Source organism: Haliaeetus albicilla, chromosome 4 (assembly GCF_947461875.1).
Source record: "Haliaeetus albicilla chromosome 4, bHalAlb1.1, whole genome shotgun sequence".
Lineage (NCBI taxonomy): Eukaryota > Metazoa > Chordata > Aves > Accipitriformes > Accipitridae > Haliaeetus > Haliaeetus albicilla.
Window position 1 is genome coordinate 40,689,546 of NC_091486.1, and position 16,863 is coordinate 40,706,408.

The window sequence follows — 16,863 nt, forward strand, 5'->3', positions numbered from 1 at the left end:
ACTTTGACATTTTACCTGCTAATGACTGCAGTTCACATAGAAGAATGTTATTCAGTAGACGTGAGAAAGGGTTTAGTTTAGTGTTTGTTCCATGGGATGATTTGAGATAGTAGTTGTTGGGAAAGATGGTACAGTTTGAGAGTGTTTGTGCATTTAATGTATTCCTTTGGAAGGCATGTAAAAAGCTGGTTGGTAGAGGTACTGACTCAGAAGTATGTGCTAAAAATCTCATTAATTTCGATTGGCTATATAGGTGCTTTTAATTACCATGCTTGAAATAAGATTTAATATGACATGTCAATAAAATAAGGAACTATGACTAGCTAACTAATCATTGAAATGGTATCACCCCCCACCCCCTAATTTTTCCAGCTGGAGCTGAACATAGAAACCACATGTTTTTTTTTAAAAAAAAAAGAAAAAAAAAATGAAGAAAGGAGGCAGTGCTTGTCCTGTTTTCATAGGATTGCTAGTAAGCATGTGTTGTCTGTTGGTTGGGTTTTTTAAACACTTTTAAATAGCAAAAGAATTGGCAACAGGTAATCTTACTTGTCTCTCTGGTTTGCTGTGTGTCTTTGGAAATGAGTACTAAGCTGGTGTGGAGCACTGCAGGTTGTCCAATGCTTTGTGCCCTGTATAGCCTTTAGCAGTAAATATGTACCAGGCAATTGTAAAATGTTCCCATGAGGGTGTGCCAGGTTGTTGTCCTTCCTGAGTTTTAACTCGGTCTGTGCAGATAGGAAAGTATACAGGGTAATAGAAATCTGCCCACTATCTGTATTTTCTTTTCAATTATTTTACAGTTGATGAAATATCTAACTAGTGCATTATTTGGCTGGTATTGTACATTAGTGTAGAGACGGCAGCCTGTTAATATTCAGCAAAGTCTTATATAAATGGAAATGCTTCATATCTTCCTTTTTCAATGTGGTTTTACTGCAAGCCCTTTTGAATTTGAATGAACCATTCCAGAATGTGATTCTCAAAAGAGAAGTCTCTAAAAATTGAGCAAGTAAAATCTTCCCATCACTGTTGAGCTAGTGATATAGATAATGGTATGATTAATTTAAATGCCAACATTCAGGTTATAGGTGTGCTTCTTTATAACTATAATAGTCTGTCCATGTTTGTTTGAACCTGTTGAGAAAAATCAAAACCTGGTGAGGTAGAATAAAGGCTGATTTACTGATGGACATTTTTACCTTACCTGGATTTAAGGAGAGGGAAATCGACTTTGTAGAAAAAAAGAGAACACTGAGGATTAGTCGAGTCAAGAAAATGTATTAACTGATGGTTTACATTGAAAAAGTAGTAATAACACAGGTAAAAGATGAGGGTTGGAATTGGTGTCTGAGATGAGGTTCAGGATACAATCTGCAAAATACTGAACTACTGAGCAGTATTTCTACCATGGCATCATTTATTCAGGACCTCTTTCTCTGTCTCTGGATGTAAGCAACAAGAGTACTGCAAGTGCCTAACCTACTATTCATAGATGATTCCCTCTCTGTTCTGAACTAAAATGTTCAGAGATGGTGAAGCTTATATCCACGAGGCTATGTGTTCATAATGAGAAAAAAACATAAGATAATGAATGTTGCTACAGATTTATTCTAATGTAGATGACCCACTTGTTAGAAATATGAGCTCCCATGAAAAACAAGGTGATGCTCTACCCTTCATATCAACTTCTTTTTTGTGGAAAAAACCCATCTAAATAAAATGTTTCCCTTTCCAACCAAAAAATAGTTTGTGTACAAGACAGTGTTGCTGAAATTATATCTCAGCTAGAAGGAAAGATGAGTTTATTTTATGTAGCAGGTGGAGGTTCTTAGAAATATCAGTCAGTCAGTTACCAGAGTGGTAAATTAAATCTTGAGAGCCAGAGCTCACTCATCAGTACGCAATGATATGGAAGTGGCAAGGAGAGAGACAGACAACTGCATCAGGTCTGGGTGTTTATGTTCTTGATGGAAAAGTACAAATCATTTCCTTCCCTTCTGCTGCTGTCATGGTCCATCACTTTAGTCCATTTTCACCTTGCTAAGGGATTCTGAATGGGCCTTCCTGCTTTGGCACCTAATTAATCTCTCACAAGCCTGTTCTTGCACCCTGTCTGGCTGGGATGGTCCATATCTTATGTCAGAGACTCACAAACAAAATATTCTTTTTTCCTTTCCTTCCTCTTCCTGTGTTCTTTCACCTGAAGCCCCCTCAAGGAGGTTGAAGATGTTATTCTCCTCCTGCCTTTGAAAAGGATCTACATACATCCTGTTACTACAGGAAAATACCCCATTTTCTTCTAGTGGAACACTGTCACACTGTGGTATGTAAAGTTGTCTGTGTTTTCAAAACTAATAAGAGCCCACAAAATACACAGTAGGATTTTGCTTGTCAGAAACTGGCAACTCAAAGTCCTTACGCTGTAACAGGCAAGCCGGAGATCATTGGTCACTTTTAAAAAATGGCATACCTATACACAAATAAAAGTATATGATCTGAGATGAAAAAGGCGTATTCTGTGGTGTAAAACATTGCCATGAGACTGTGAAACAAAAAATTATTTTATTGAAGTTATTTTATTGTCATATATCAAGTGATCATGAATATCAGATATCTTGTGCACCGAGCTCTAACGGCCACAATACTTTATGACTAGTTTAAAATGAGTCCTTGTGATAAAATAACACATGTAGTCTATATAACAGATAAAACTGAATAGTATAATGTATTATCTATAATAGAAAAACATAGATTCTGTAAAATGATACCAGTGGAATCTAATATTCCTTTGAAATATATTTCCTGGATAATATTTCTACTCAGAAACAACTTATCTCCCTTCTACTATCCCTTCCGTGTGGACAGGCTTGGTGCTTAGCTCAGTGCAGCATATGCATTTCAGTCTGGGAAATGGCAAGGCTTTTAAAATAGGTCTGAGAAGTCACTTTGTTAGATCACTGATCAGGGGTAGTGTCCATCAAAACTCTTTAGCTCTATTGGACTGTATCTGATCTGCAGATACTGATCTTCTGTGCTGTTGATACAAAACCTGCAGGAGCTCCAAGAGTCTTCTGGTGACATACAGGCAGGAAGAAAAGAAAAAAAAAAAAAAAAATCACATCTTTAATTCCCTCTGCTGACAGCTTCCTTAATAAATATTGTAAGAAATTTCTTCGTTAAGAGACACCCAGTAATCTAATTTGCAAGCCCCAATGATATATTCAGCAGCCAGCTCAGGGGAGGTGTGTTTCTACTGTCAGAATCACATGAGCAGGGAATAAAATTCTGAGCTCTCACTGAAAGCTGTAATAATTTATGATTAGTTGTTGGCTTTTATTTTTTCATACTATTTTTGACTCAGCTGAACAAAGAGGATAGAACTGCTACTGACTTTACATTGATTAGGTTTTTCCATGGTATGCTCATCTACCTGTATGTTTTCACAGGATATAACAGTACAAACACTGCAAATTCATGAAGTTTCATGTATATCTAAAGAAATCATAGACTGAAACCCATATCAGCATGGACAACTCTTGTATACAGCCATAATGAGTGGTGAATGCCAGTTCATTTTAATCATCTCCCCTCTTGACATCCTTGTGTAGGAGTTAAGCCTTTGCCGTTCTGTTCTGTTTGAATAATCCCAGATTTGTGTGTTACCTTCTGTATTGTCCTGGTAAGTCACCCTTGGGCTCTTCCTTCTCTTCTCCTGGACTCTGGTTTAAGGAACATTATTCTCTGGTGTGCACACGGAAAACAAAACAGAAGCCAAAAAGCTTTTACAAGATCATAGTTATATAGCCAACTTCCAGCTGTTTTGTGAGCGAACTGATTCTCTACAGCGGTGTCATAGTGGTTGTGTCTCTATTCCTTACAATGGGAAAAGCTTCCCGTCTTGTGTTCCATCTGTATCAGGTTCATACCCTGAACTGAGAAGGATCAGTAGTGTTGTCTCAGAAGTTAACTCATTACAAGATAAGAAAACAAAATAAAAAGATAAGAAAGCAAAACAAAAACCTCTAGGGTATTACTTCATAGCTGATCAGCTGGGAGAAGGTGGGATAGTTGGAAGTCTTCAGCCTTGAAAGAACTTCCCAAACCATGTCACAGAGTAATTCCATCTGAACTGTGGTCAGTTCATGGTAAAGACCTCGATGCTTGGGGTTCACCTCTGTTTCCTCACATCTGCCTTAAGAACTTACAGCTTATAATGGCTACTGGTGGGGCTCATGCATAGCAAGAGACCTCTTTGTAGGGAAAAGGCCTCCTGGGTGTTCACAGTGACAAGACTTTACCCTCAGTGAAGAACTCCCAGACATCACTTAGTTTCCATAAGTCTTTCTGCAGACCTTGAGAAGAAAGGCAGGCTGCCAGCACCGTCTGGCTTTCTTCAAGGTGCATATTGGGATGGTGCTATAGATTTCTTAGACCTTTGTAAGCAAGAAGGAATAAGATATCTTTAAAAAGGAAATGGTGCTGTCCCTATCCTACCTTTTCATCCATGTTCCTTTTAAATTCTACATCAACAAGGTTTTTGAGGATGCACCCAGGAAACATACAATGGTGCTTTCATTGTTGCTCCTTACAATTCAATCTTTTAAAACCTGCTTCTCCATTTCTTTTTAGCTTCCCACTATGGCCTTCATTACTGGGAAGCAAACACTAACTGGTTTGGGGGTTTTTTATTTTCTCTGGGTAATGAATAGCTGTCAATGTTCATTTTTTCTAAAGAGTGGCTAGGAAAGACACATGCAATGCATTACTAATTCATCTAAACTTATCTCTTGTTCTTATTATCCTGAATGGCAAGTGCTGTATTTCTGTTATTTTCTTTTGCAGTGAGAGATGCAGATATACGATGTGTGGCCATAAAGATTCAGTCAATAGCATTGAGTTTCTTCCATTCTCCAGCACTGTTCTCACTAGCTCTGCTGACAAGACTTTATCTCTCTGGGATGCCAGAACCGTAAGCAGTCTTTTTCTTGGTCTTTCTTGAATTCAAGCGAAGTGATGACATGTATGGTGTGAGAAAAAATGAAAGCCAGTGAAAATAGACAGTAAGGGTGATGTGGCAATAGAATATTCACTAACATAGCTATTATCTACTGACCAAAAATATCACCATATAACATTTCCTTGACATCTGAAATGACCGAGTCCTCACAATGCAACAAATGGACATGCACCGAGATCCCTGAATAAACAGGTAGACTTAATTAGGTGGTGCTGGTTTTAGCAACTAATGGTCTGGGTCTGGAAGACTGCATTGCTGCACACTGTGCTGAATGAGTTCAGTAGATAGAGCAGCTGAAGGTCAGTTTTGTCTGGCTTCTTTTGTAAGTGCTAGCATGTCCTTTACATTGCGTACAAAGGAAATGGGGGGAAATGCCATAGAAGAAACATGCTGCATAGAAATCTAGTGTGTTTATTCTTCCTCTAGAAGGGACACCCCACCCCCACCCCCCGAACTCACAGCTGATTTCTCATGCAATATCTCCATGTAGGTAGTGTCAGAAACTCTGTATCTCTTCCTTTATTCTTCTCTACCTTCATTCTTTGGTATAGGTATAAATGGATTTAGTACCTCGGAGAGTGTATTTGTCCCTGCTGCTTTGTAGACCAAATACGTAAATTCTGTTCAAGTAGAATACGAGAACAAGGCAAGAGGAATTTTTTTCTCTTTCATCAGAAAATTCAATAATTACTGCTGCTGTTGTGGTATTTCTCATAGAGCAACTCTTGAAATTCTCAAGTTGCTACTTCAGTTGGTACTATGGTCACTTTGCATTTCTCAAACAGTGTAAAGATATAAGATTCCGGCCGAGAATAGAGAAGGTTGTATTCATGGAAGGGATTTGAGAGGAAGGAGGCAAAGAGCTATTGCTGTGTATTAGGTATTGTAATTAGAGTATTGTAATAGGTATTGTCATTAGAGCTATACAAACATAGGATAAGAAAAACTGATACGAAAATGACAGTGGAATATTTGAGATTCTCATTAGGCAATTTCTATTTATGGACCATAGAAACAGACTATAGAGGGTCATTTAATAATAATCCTGGGCTTAAAGCACAAGTTAAAATGAAGCCAGTCAAGACTTATTCTTAAATGTGTTGGTTTGTAAAAATATTTTATATCCAAATATGAATAATTCAAAAAGAGAAAAAAATATTGAAATGCAAACAAAAGTGAAAAACTCAGTGGAAAAATAGATTTCTGCTTTGTTTTGTTTTCAATAAATCCTGCAGGGAACTTTATCTTGCATATGTCTCGGTAATCTCGTGTTCATAGCAAATTAACAGAATTATAAAAGGGTATTTCTTTGATAAACTTATGAAAAAGCCTGCTCAATTTTCTTTCACCAGCACCATTTTTCACCTTTGGGTAATTTTGCTAAGATAGGAAAGACCTTTTGTGAAAATAAAACATTGTACATGGCATTTTGTTGTGTATTTATTCTGTTGAATTGTTTCCCTGTTCAGTGGGAAATCTTGCAGATTTTGGACACGTGCCCACATTGAAGTGTCACTTTTAGTGGTGAAATCACTGTGAAGATGCTGTCTCCCTCTAAATACTGAATGATATTAAATGTTCCCTCCAGAAAGAAGATGAATTATTTTTCTCCCATTAATTTGGAATAGAATATTTTCTCACCTCTGTGAGATCAATTAGCATTAAGGAGTACATTTAAGATAATTTTAATGAAACATGAAAATCATACTCCCGTTTGTTTTCTCATAAATTAGATTCATATTACTAATCACATCTTGCTCTTCAATCATTAACTTTAGTCAGCTCTTTATTATTAAAGATAATGGATGCAGAGAAGTGTAAGTAAAAGCGGTGTAAGTTGAATGGACAATAAGCTCTGGATTTGGGGCAGAATGGAACATAAATCTTTGTAATTACTAAGCTGAAGCTATAAGGCAGCCTTCAGACTTTGGAAGCACATGGCATTACTTTTTTCTTTTTTCTTTTTTCTTTTTTTTCTGGATAATATAGGGTCAGATCTAGTAGTTCAAAAAAATCTACAGCACGTTGACTGTAATTTTAAACCTAAGATATATATTGCCTATAGGGAAATGAGAACACAGAAGGATGAATATTATTTAGATGATTATGGCTCTTTCCAAACATTGTGGGAGAAAATATGGAGTTGGTGTTGGATTTGGATAGGAACCATACTCATGCCGTGCCAGACTCCCAGTAGATTTAGGTGTATGAGACTGAGGCTGCAATTCATTGGTAGGAATTTCTTGCCAGTAAAGCTGATGGCTCTCATGCCAAGATAAGCTGTGGAATTTATTTCTCTTTATGCCAGTTTCATAGAAAGACAAGCATATTCTGGCTTTTCACCAGAATATTTTCTCGCTGACACATCAGAGTGAGCATCTCTACTCATGAATTGCAAAGTGTGTCCAATGATAAATGAGAGGTGCAAAAGAACATGAGACCCCAAGAGTACAAGTTCACCTGCCTGGGTTAGTTCTTCTCATGATAAGCGGTCTGCTGCTCATCTGCATCTCCCATGTTCTGATGAGTAATTTCTTGGGGCTAGTCAGGTTTGTCTGGATAACATTTGAGCCAAGCTGTATCTTTGCTCTTTCTCAGAAAGATAAAATGCCAAATATTTATACACTTAAATAATTAAATAGAGGGGAAAAAAGTACTCAGATTTTTCATACTAAATATTTGAAACTTATTGATTTACTAACTACCTCACCCACTTTCTGATTTTTGAAATGTCAGGTTCTATATCTGGATATTTCATTTTGGAAAAATTTGTGCAGTGACTGTCATTTAGATGTCAGCATTTAGCAGTAATGCCGTAAGGAACGCGTCCAACAAAGATTTGCAAAGACTTGTGTGTCTGCTTAACTGGACTGTCCCATTCACATCGGTGATACTATTCTTGTGAATAAAGTTCAGCACATGCACAGCTCTGTAAAAAGCTAGATTCATACAGTGCTCTATTTTTCTATTTGGTTCTGTGAAATACGAAGCATTTGAGATATTGTTTGATGATTTTTGTCCATTTTGGTGGTCACTGATATTCAAGTGTTTGTCATTTAATTATTTAATTATCCTGGATATCTTTCTGACTTCATGCAGTATAGTCCAGTGATTTAAGATGAGCCCTATTTTTCTGCATTCCTTTTGCAGAAGCCTGCTGGCATATAACACAAATTAAAGGATCCCACTCCCACCTCACTATCAAACTAATATCCCTGACATCCAGACAGAAAGGCATCAAGCATGTCAGCTTTTTACTATTTGGGTCAAAGATGACTTAAATAGGGTTAAGACAGTGCAGCAGAACACTGACCAGATGCAAGTTCTAGCTCTGTGCATCAAATTTTATCCCTGACAGTAATTTGTGGGCTGAACAGCACAACCAAAAGTTAGAAGCTCCGAGGTAGTGTGGTCTTTGATGAATAATGAAGGCACCAATCTCAGAGGAAAAAGGAAAAAACAGAATGAGATTGTCCAAAATCCTGTCTTAACAGCAGCAAATAACTTCCAATAATTGATAACTCATTCTCATCGAGCCAGAACCTGGCTGTGGCCATCATCATACTCCTTAAAGACTGCTGTAAAGTTTCCCCCTGCCCCAAAGCAAAGGAGAGGAGTAGGAGTCCAGGCAGAGCCTTCTTCCAGGTTCATGCAGGGGTATCTCTTTATGGGCATGAAGAAATTGGTTCTCTCAGCCCCTGGAAATGGCTTGTGAGTGTGGTATAGCCACATTTTATATAGTAGGGCAGGCTGGACTTTTAGGGCCACACTACACTCAGAGAAAGACATTAGGAAGAAGTAGTCAGTGAAAAGAGTGAGAGGCAGCTGGGTGTTCTTTTAGGGCAGGTTTTTTTTTTCTTTAAATGTGGTATTGGATTAAGAAGGGTCTTATGTACAGTCCTTTTAAAAGCGTTATTTCCTAATAAATTGAGGCTTCTGTACTCGCGATGTCTGCTTATCATTTTCTGCTAATGGCTTTTGAATGTTAGCCAAGGTTTGATAGAGTTTAAGTTTCCATGCAGTTAGGTCTGGGCAACAGCAGGGAAACCCAGATGAATGCCCCATCTGGTAGGAGAAGTGACAGTGGGTGCTCAGCCCTCATGTCAGGCACCACCTTTCCTGTCGCCCACAGCAACCCTGCCACCCTTGTTCTACAGAGTGGTTACAGGTGGTGGTGGTAAGATACTGCTTGCTTGGGACTTCTCTTTCTTGGCTTTTCGTGATCTACCCCACAGACCTTTAGATCCAGAAGTGATCTGTCTGCGAGTTCAAAGAAATAGTGGAGTAAATACCCAAGAATTTGGTGCGGTGTAATTTGCATTTTTGCGGTCTTGTAAAAGGCATCTGATTTAAGGCATACAGATCATTTAAGGACAGTGGCTATTTAGAAGGGCTTTTCACACTGTGTGCTACCAGACAATAAATACTTACATACACCAGTTTTTGAGCTCTCTGCTAAGGATGCCAGCTGTGGTGCGGCATTTTAATGTGAGGGCTTAGCTGCTTATGTGTTTTATATGGATGTAGAACAATTATAATGATGCTGATCTAAGCTCCAGTCTTGCAATCTTTTCCTTCACAACATAGCCCATCTTCCCCCACTGTGTGATGTCTGTGGCATGGGACAGCCCTGCTGCAGTTCCTGTTGCAGCTGGATTGTGCCTGAAAGCTAGTTAACTCTTACTTGATTAAATTCAGTGGAATTGTTCCAAACTAGTAATTTCCACTTATTTTTCAGTTTTGATTTTGTCAGAATTTAGTAATTTTCAAATTAGTAATTCCCTAAAATAACCTGTTCCATTTTTGTTTCTTCCAGTGAAATATGAATTATCTTTTAGACTACTTGGTTTTCAACATGGATTTTGTCAGAACTTTTTTGTCAGTAGCTTAGAGTATGTGGGAACACCCAGATCTTTGCAGGGATGCTGCCCATCTGTGGTGGGGGCTTTTATGCCTATATTCATTTGGAGTGGGCATTCACGAGGCAAATTCAGAAAAAATGTCAGGGTATTTAAGCATCAGGCATATGAGACAGGCACAGAGGAGCCAAAGGGAGGTATTTTGAAAGCTGATCTGGTCATCCTTACATTTTTTGGCTTACTCCAGTTGATTTATCCCCCAGTAAACACCTTAGACACAAAATTATCAGTCAGAATATCCTCAGGGTATTGGATTTGTCAGTTTTATTTGAACCTTTTTGAACTCCTGAGAAATGAATTCAAGAGCTGAGTGGATAGACAGGATGGGTCGTTTAAAAAAATCTTTGACAGGCAGTTTATGGTTCAAGTCAATCCTCTTCAAAAGTCAAAGATTGAAGTCGTCAGTGTTGGAGATGAAGAGCCCTTCCATGCAAACTTTTAATCTCTTAGTGTAATTGAATTATTTTGCTGTTAATAGGGGACATGCAAGGATAAGTCCATTTACTGCCATGAAGTGTAACAAATGTTGTGTTCCTGATTCTGTTCTACATATTTGTAAATAATGGGTTCATATTTTAAAACTCCCTGTGTTAATATGAAAAGGAGTTTGAGTCACAGTAACATATGAAATCAAGAACAAATAGCTATGAATACAGACTATGTTTCCTCCAAGAAGTAATATCACGAAAGACAAAAGTAAAACTTAAAGAGGTTTATGTTAAATCTGCTTAGAATGCTTTCCTAGAGACTTAGTGCCAATTTTTTCAAAACCAAAAAGACAGCTGAGGAAAAATGTCTTGATTTCTTTCTAATCTTGAAAAATAATTGGGAAAAAAGCTTGATACGGTCACTCTCATTTTTAAAAATGCTACATTCTGACTTTCCTCCAAAGTAACTTCTGTGGAAGAAGGAGAATTAAAATAAAATATTTCAAATAATGATAATATAACTCTGCAAGTTGGATCAGTTGACCCAGATGGAAACAAGAAAGTATCCTATGTTCTTGTTTTGCTGTGGTTTTTTTTTTTTCTTCCTGAGAGGCAGGAAAACCATTGCCCTTCAAACTCTGTTTGGCTGCTGTCTCCAGAATAACCCTCAGACTGGAACTATGACTCTGTCTTTCATTTGGCCTGCCATTACTGACTTCTCCCTCCTTTTTCTTGCCTTCCTTACTTCGCTCCCAAATCAAACCATTAAATTCCAAGTTTAACAAACTGTATAATCAGGTGAACTCATAGGCTTTTTTCCCCTGTTAAACTAGGTTTAAATGAGACTCCAAACGTTTCAGATCAGACAAGTTACCTTGTTCTACAAAGCTCAACAGTTTTACTTGATAATCTTAAAGGTCTTTTCCAACCTAAACGATTCTATGATTCTACAATTCTAAAGCTCTGGGTGAATTACCGGCTGTTAAGAGGTTGTAATTATTGTTTTATGAAGCTGTTCCTGTTCATTGACATGCCTAGGCTTGTCCACTGGATGTCAGAGTCCTTTTGCCTGTGGGAAGGCAGCCCCTTTTAACACGTTGTCTTCCTCTGCCTTGCCTCCACAACCTAGAAAAGCTATGCTCTTACTTCATTTCACGGAGAAGTCTTTGAGAAGACAAGACAGTTCTGTATGTTAAAGCTTAATATCCAGTTTGACTCCCAATTCATGTGAAATGTTTAAATGGCTTCTTATTGGCAGTGATGTAGTTATTTAGTTAAAGTAACATCTTTTCATCATGATGTTAACAGTCATTAAGCTGCTACTAGTAGAGAAGAGAGCAACAGGGTCCTCTGCAGCCTGCTGCTTTTGTTCCTGTACAGTCGTGGTTTCCCCAGGGGCTCTGCCCGAGTTTCCTCCTGTAGCTAGAAGCTTACACCCTTCAGGCAAGGCTTCTTGCAGTGCAGCCTGGCCTGGTTTTAACTTACTGTGTGTCTTAGAACGAGTCTTGGCTCCTTTCTCCTATTGTTGCCTTTCCCATGGTCAGAGCAGTCCTCTGATCCTTCCTGAGCAAGCTATAGGCCTTTGAATTACTGTTTGCTGCCAAGCTCACAAACCTCCCAGCACACCTGCTTGCCTGCCTCCCACCCTCCTAGCAGGTCACTGCAGCCACCCTTTTGCAAGGTTTTGTGCCTTTCATCAAAGCTTCTCTTCTGGTTTAAGGCTCTCTTTCATCCATGTGCTGTGTTTCCCTTGCATTCCCCAGGATGGTCCCCCCTAATCTAAGGACAGGTGATGGGGAGGTGTTTTGGCCCTGTGTGTCTCAGCACACTAATTTCTATTTACTCATGCCTTACCAGCTAGGGGGTTGCTTCTGTGCAAGGCATTTTGGAGTGATGTAGTCATGTGAAACACATGCCTATAATTACAAATGAGGAATATCCATATTCCAGGCAGCAGGGCATGCAATTCACAGCTCCACTGTGACAGCTCCCTGTGAGGTATCACTGATGCTGATGTGTTGTAAACTTGCAAGGGCAGGCAGAGAGGCAAAAGTGAAATGGAGGAGGGTATTAATTCACTACTGATTGAATCAGATTTCATCAGTTGTAAAATTAGAGTGCATCAGTTTTCAGTTGCTGCTGGTTATCTTAGAATATTAGTAGTAATTAGGGTGCTATAAATAGATAAATTTAAAATATTTGAAGTTCTCGCCAGGGCAAAAGTCTGGCTATAGATTTCGGTAAACACTTAGATAGTGTGTCTCCTGGCATGCTATACAGGGAGTGGATTCTGTAGGAGTGTGCGGTGTAATGGCATTTGGCTGTGTCACTGATTATTTAGAAATTAAGTAAGAGGAGCAGGCTGTATTCCTGTCTGGGCAGCAAATAGATTGACCTGAATCTGAACTTCTTACCAGCTGCCTGTGTATATCTATAAAGTGTGTGCATGATATATTGCAGTAAGTATGAATTTAATTTTTGTGTCGCCAATGTCACTTTGAAACAAAATGGGAGTAAAGTTCTTTCAAAGGCTTTGGGAAAGGCCTGACTGCAGAATAACATTCGCATTGACTTCTTGGTCCTAAAACTCTAATTAAATTATTGATTATGAAGCTGGCTGCTTTCTTAATAGTACCTAATGTAACAATTAAAGCCAAGCAAGTAATTAAAAATGAAAAGATCGGTCCACAAGTACAATCTTCAAAAGGTCATTTTCAACTTAATCGCTTTTTTGAAAGAGGCAAGAATAGAACAAATGAGTCATTAGTAAAAAAGCAATTTAGTGTGTGTATGTGTGTAATAATGTTCCTACCAGATCACCACTGGCCACACAATACCTAAATTAATTAAAAATAATAGCTAAATTTACTTAGTTGATATTATATTAACATCTCTCTTCCCAGACCAGGCCTCCATTGTGTGAAGTGCAGTAGAAGGTATATAGCTGTAGCATGCTTCTATTCCAGACAGCTGATAACCGAATCAGAAGCCAGAAGCTTCAGCCAAAGAGAGCACAAAATTTCAGTGAAACTGTTATGTTATTGTTTAACATCATAAACAATGCTTTGTACTACACAGACCATTTACTGGCAACTTTTTTGTAGGCATGAGAAGTAAGGGGAGATTTTCAGAGGTCAGTCAAGTTGGTGCATGGTTGTTTATAGGTGTGAAAGGTAGCAGGGAGGAAAGCACAAAGGTGTTTGCCAGAAAATTTTCAAAAGACCACTTAACACTGTTGCCTTTGACAGAGCGTAAGTGAAGGTGACACTGGAGGATTTAAGAACTGATAGAAAGTTTGGAATCTACAAGCAAAAAATAGTCACTTGTAAGCAGGGTACACAGCCAGACACTGTTTGCCTTCCCCTGAATGGAGAACTACTGAGTTTCATACTGACTGTATTCTGTACTGCAGGCTTTTCACAAGGTGCTCATAATGTTATATGAAGTAAAATCAGTCACAGCTTTTGCATCATCTCTGAAATTTACCTATCATGTCCTGAAAAGTCAGGGAAAGAAACACATTTGGGATGAAAGCTCTATTACAAATACTTTACCCTCTGCCAACAGATCTTTCAGTATAAAATGTCTAACTTGCATATCACTGCAAAAGTAGCTAATTGGTGCAATAGTTCATAGGTATGAAGACGGCCTGTTCTGGAGCCTGTTGAAAATGTAGTTCAGTTATCACCATACTGCTTGCATGTGCAACCTAATCAGAAACTAAGACCAACTTTGAAGCATGGATGGGGAAATTTGCTAAGCAAACAACTGCCATAGTCAGCACCTCCTGTGCCTGTAGAACATGTATATTCCTGTGCACAGGGAAATTCATTAAACCATGGGAGACAGAATTCAGATAAGCATGTATAGCAAAGAAATATATGTCAGGGTATCTAGGAGTCGTCCAATATTGTGAGCTTTATAGACATTTGGGGAACTGAGCTCCCATGAATAGTTACTGTGCACAGCAACTGTAAACGCTTTCTCTAGATAGTAATTGTCATGCTTTCTATAGTTAGATTCTGCTTCAACACATTTGCTCAGAACTAATTCCTATTCTTGATGAGGCGGGGGGGGAATTGTATGAGAAATAGAAAGATCTGTTAGTCTGTTAAGTTAAAGGCATTGCATCTTAAATGCTCTTTTTCCTTTCCACAGTTAATTGTGGAATCTTCTTTCCTCACGTATTAATTGAGGAAAGCGGATTATAGACCTGAACTTTTTATGAAGTCCTCTTAGTGGATCAGCATGTCTACCTCTCCACCTGCACACCTACAGTGCTCTACCATGTTATGCTGAAGAAAAGGAATTGTTTGTTATCTTCCTTTTATCTGGATTCCCCACAAGCTGTTCTTATGTGCTACTAAGTACAGAGCTGCTGTTTTGTCAGGTTGAAGTAAGGCATCTGGACACACTTGTCTACACAGAATATGCTATGATGGGTTTTTACTTTTCAAATTCAAAGATGAGACTATCTAGTCCAAGCATGAGCTGTTATATATCAAACCACTGTCCCTTCCCAGACATAGCTGTAAGAACTTAAGTTTCAGAAGTCTGATGACATGGTGACTGTGGCTACACATTCTCAAAAAGATCTGTTAAAAACCAAACAAACCCCAAACCTTACAAATCATTTTCCTTTCTACTAATAATAACTTTGTGAGGTAAGTAATATATTTTCACTAAATAGCTTTCCAGTTTGGTAAATACTGAATCAAAATGTTGGTGATGAATCAATCTGTTTCTTTGTATAGATTATTCCCTTCTAACCGCTACTGCTTGTATATAGACTTATTCCCATTCTGGTTCCCCACAGCCTCAGTGGGTGGCTTCTTTAGACTTCCTGCTCACATGTCCTTTTCATAATAGCAAATGAGATACTGTCTGGGAAATGGCTTGAACAGAAAAGGAGGCAGACCTTTGGGATGACTTCAGCTCTGTGTTCAAAACACTGGAATTTCAGAGCTTGCAAGATATTTGCTTAAAAAATATTTTCTTGCTGCTTCAAGAAATCTTAGGTAGTCAATTTTAAGCGTCATCTGCAAAACAGTTGAGGGTCCTAGTTTTGAAGGAAAAGCTGTAGGCTGTCAAACTGGTTTTTAGCAGGATGCCCCATGCAGCACCGATGGATAGTAAAAGTTTGCAGTTGTAATTCACACTTCAAACATTTCCCATATGATAGAATTTTTCTAGTACATATTTAATGTACAGAGAACTGCCAGATAGACACAGGTTTAAAACAGTTTTATGCTCTGATACCCCCAAGGCAACAGCACAGCGAGGTGTTGTTCACATTTTATGGTCCAAGGCCAAAATGCAACTCTGATTATAACTGAATTCAGCTTCCACATTTATAAGCATGATAAATAGTTGAGGACATTTTATGTTAAGAGGCAGTGTGGTTGGTCTAATATGAAACTGATGGAAAATTTGGGAGATGCTTCTTCTCTTCCTCACACAGCCAGGAATTTGCTTATGAGTAGCAGGCATGTCACTTCACCTCTTTTCCATCTCCCCTTTCACCGTTTCTTGTTGATGTAGACTGCAGCATAGGGCGTGGAAAAAAACCACATTAAAAAGTAAGAGTCTTGCCATCTCACTGTGTGCTGTATACTAATAATCTAAAGATGATTCAGCTGAGGTCCTAAAATATGAACATATTCAATTCTCTCTTTCTGGAATCTTTTTCTCCACTCATGTCTTTTGGGTTATTCTGTAGAAAGGATTAAACTGATGCAAATGAGAGATAGACTTGGTTGCTAAAGTGGTGGAGATGGAATGAAAAATGTATGACAGGTGTCCTGAGCAGGAGCTTCAGGTGTTGTACAGTATTGATGACGACATTGGGAGACATTAGCACGGGCTATTCGAGAGGAGAAGCAATGAGGCAGCACCTAATTTGTGTTGTACAATTCTATTTAAAATTGCTCCAGTAGACTACCTTGATGGGATTTTGTATTGCCTATAGAAATTGGACTGTATGTTCTTTTGTTGTCTTGCAGATGAGCTAATGCGATGGTGTTGTAATTGTGAAATTGTCAAAACTAGTAGTGACTCACTTTGTGGAGAACTGTCTGTTCTGATATCCTGAGAACCCCAAGTGTCCCCACTCAGCAGCAATGAGTACAATGCAAATTACATGCTGTAATTTATGTGAAGCAATGAAAAGAGATCTGTCTCTGTCACTGTGCCAGTCTGGACTTTCCTAACAGCAGGACTGTATTCCAATCAGTGGTGTGAATTGCTGTGTCATTCTAGTTAACAGCCAGGTTTTCTTGCATAGTAACATTTGCCCAGGCTCTTCATCTGGAGGCAAGCTTCTCCTCAGAGTGCTGTGGGATTGCTTACAGAACTTCCTCTGTGTGTTTTCTCCTCCTGTGTTTAATGGTATCTCCTTTTTTTTCCTTAGAACAATTAGGCTTACCTCAAGGATACACATTTATCAATTGTAAATTGATAAATCCTTGTAAAATTTATCAAAGCAGTCAGCACACAA

General features: G+C 38.5%; 1 protein-coding gene across 1 annotated transcript in view; it reads left to right on the top strand.

Moving 5' to 3' along the window:
• The window catches only part of SPAG16 (sperm associated antigen 16), a 439,096-nt gene that overhangs the window by 273,459 nt on the left and 148,774 nt on the right, over window positions 1-16,863 (top strand). Inside the window, exon 13 of the mRNA XM_069782045.1 lies at window positions 4,846-4,972. Within this exon, the coding sequence (XP_069638146.1) occupies window positions 4,846-4,972 (127 nt within the window). The remainder of the gene's footprint in view (window positions 1-4,845; window positions 4,973-16,863) is intronic.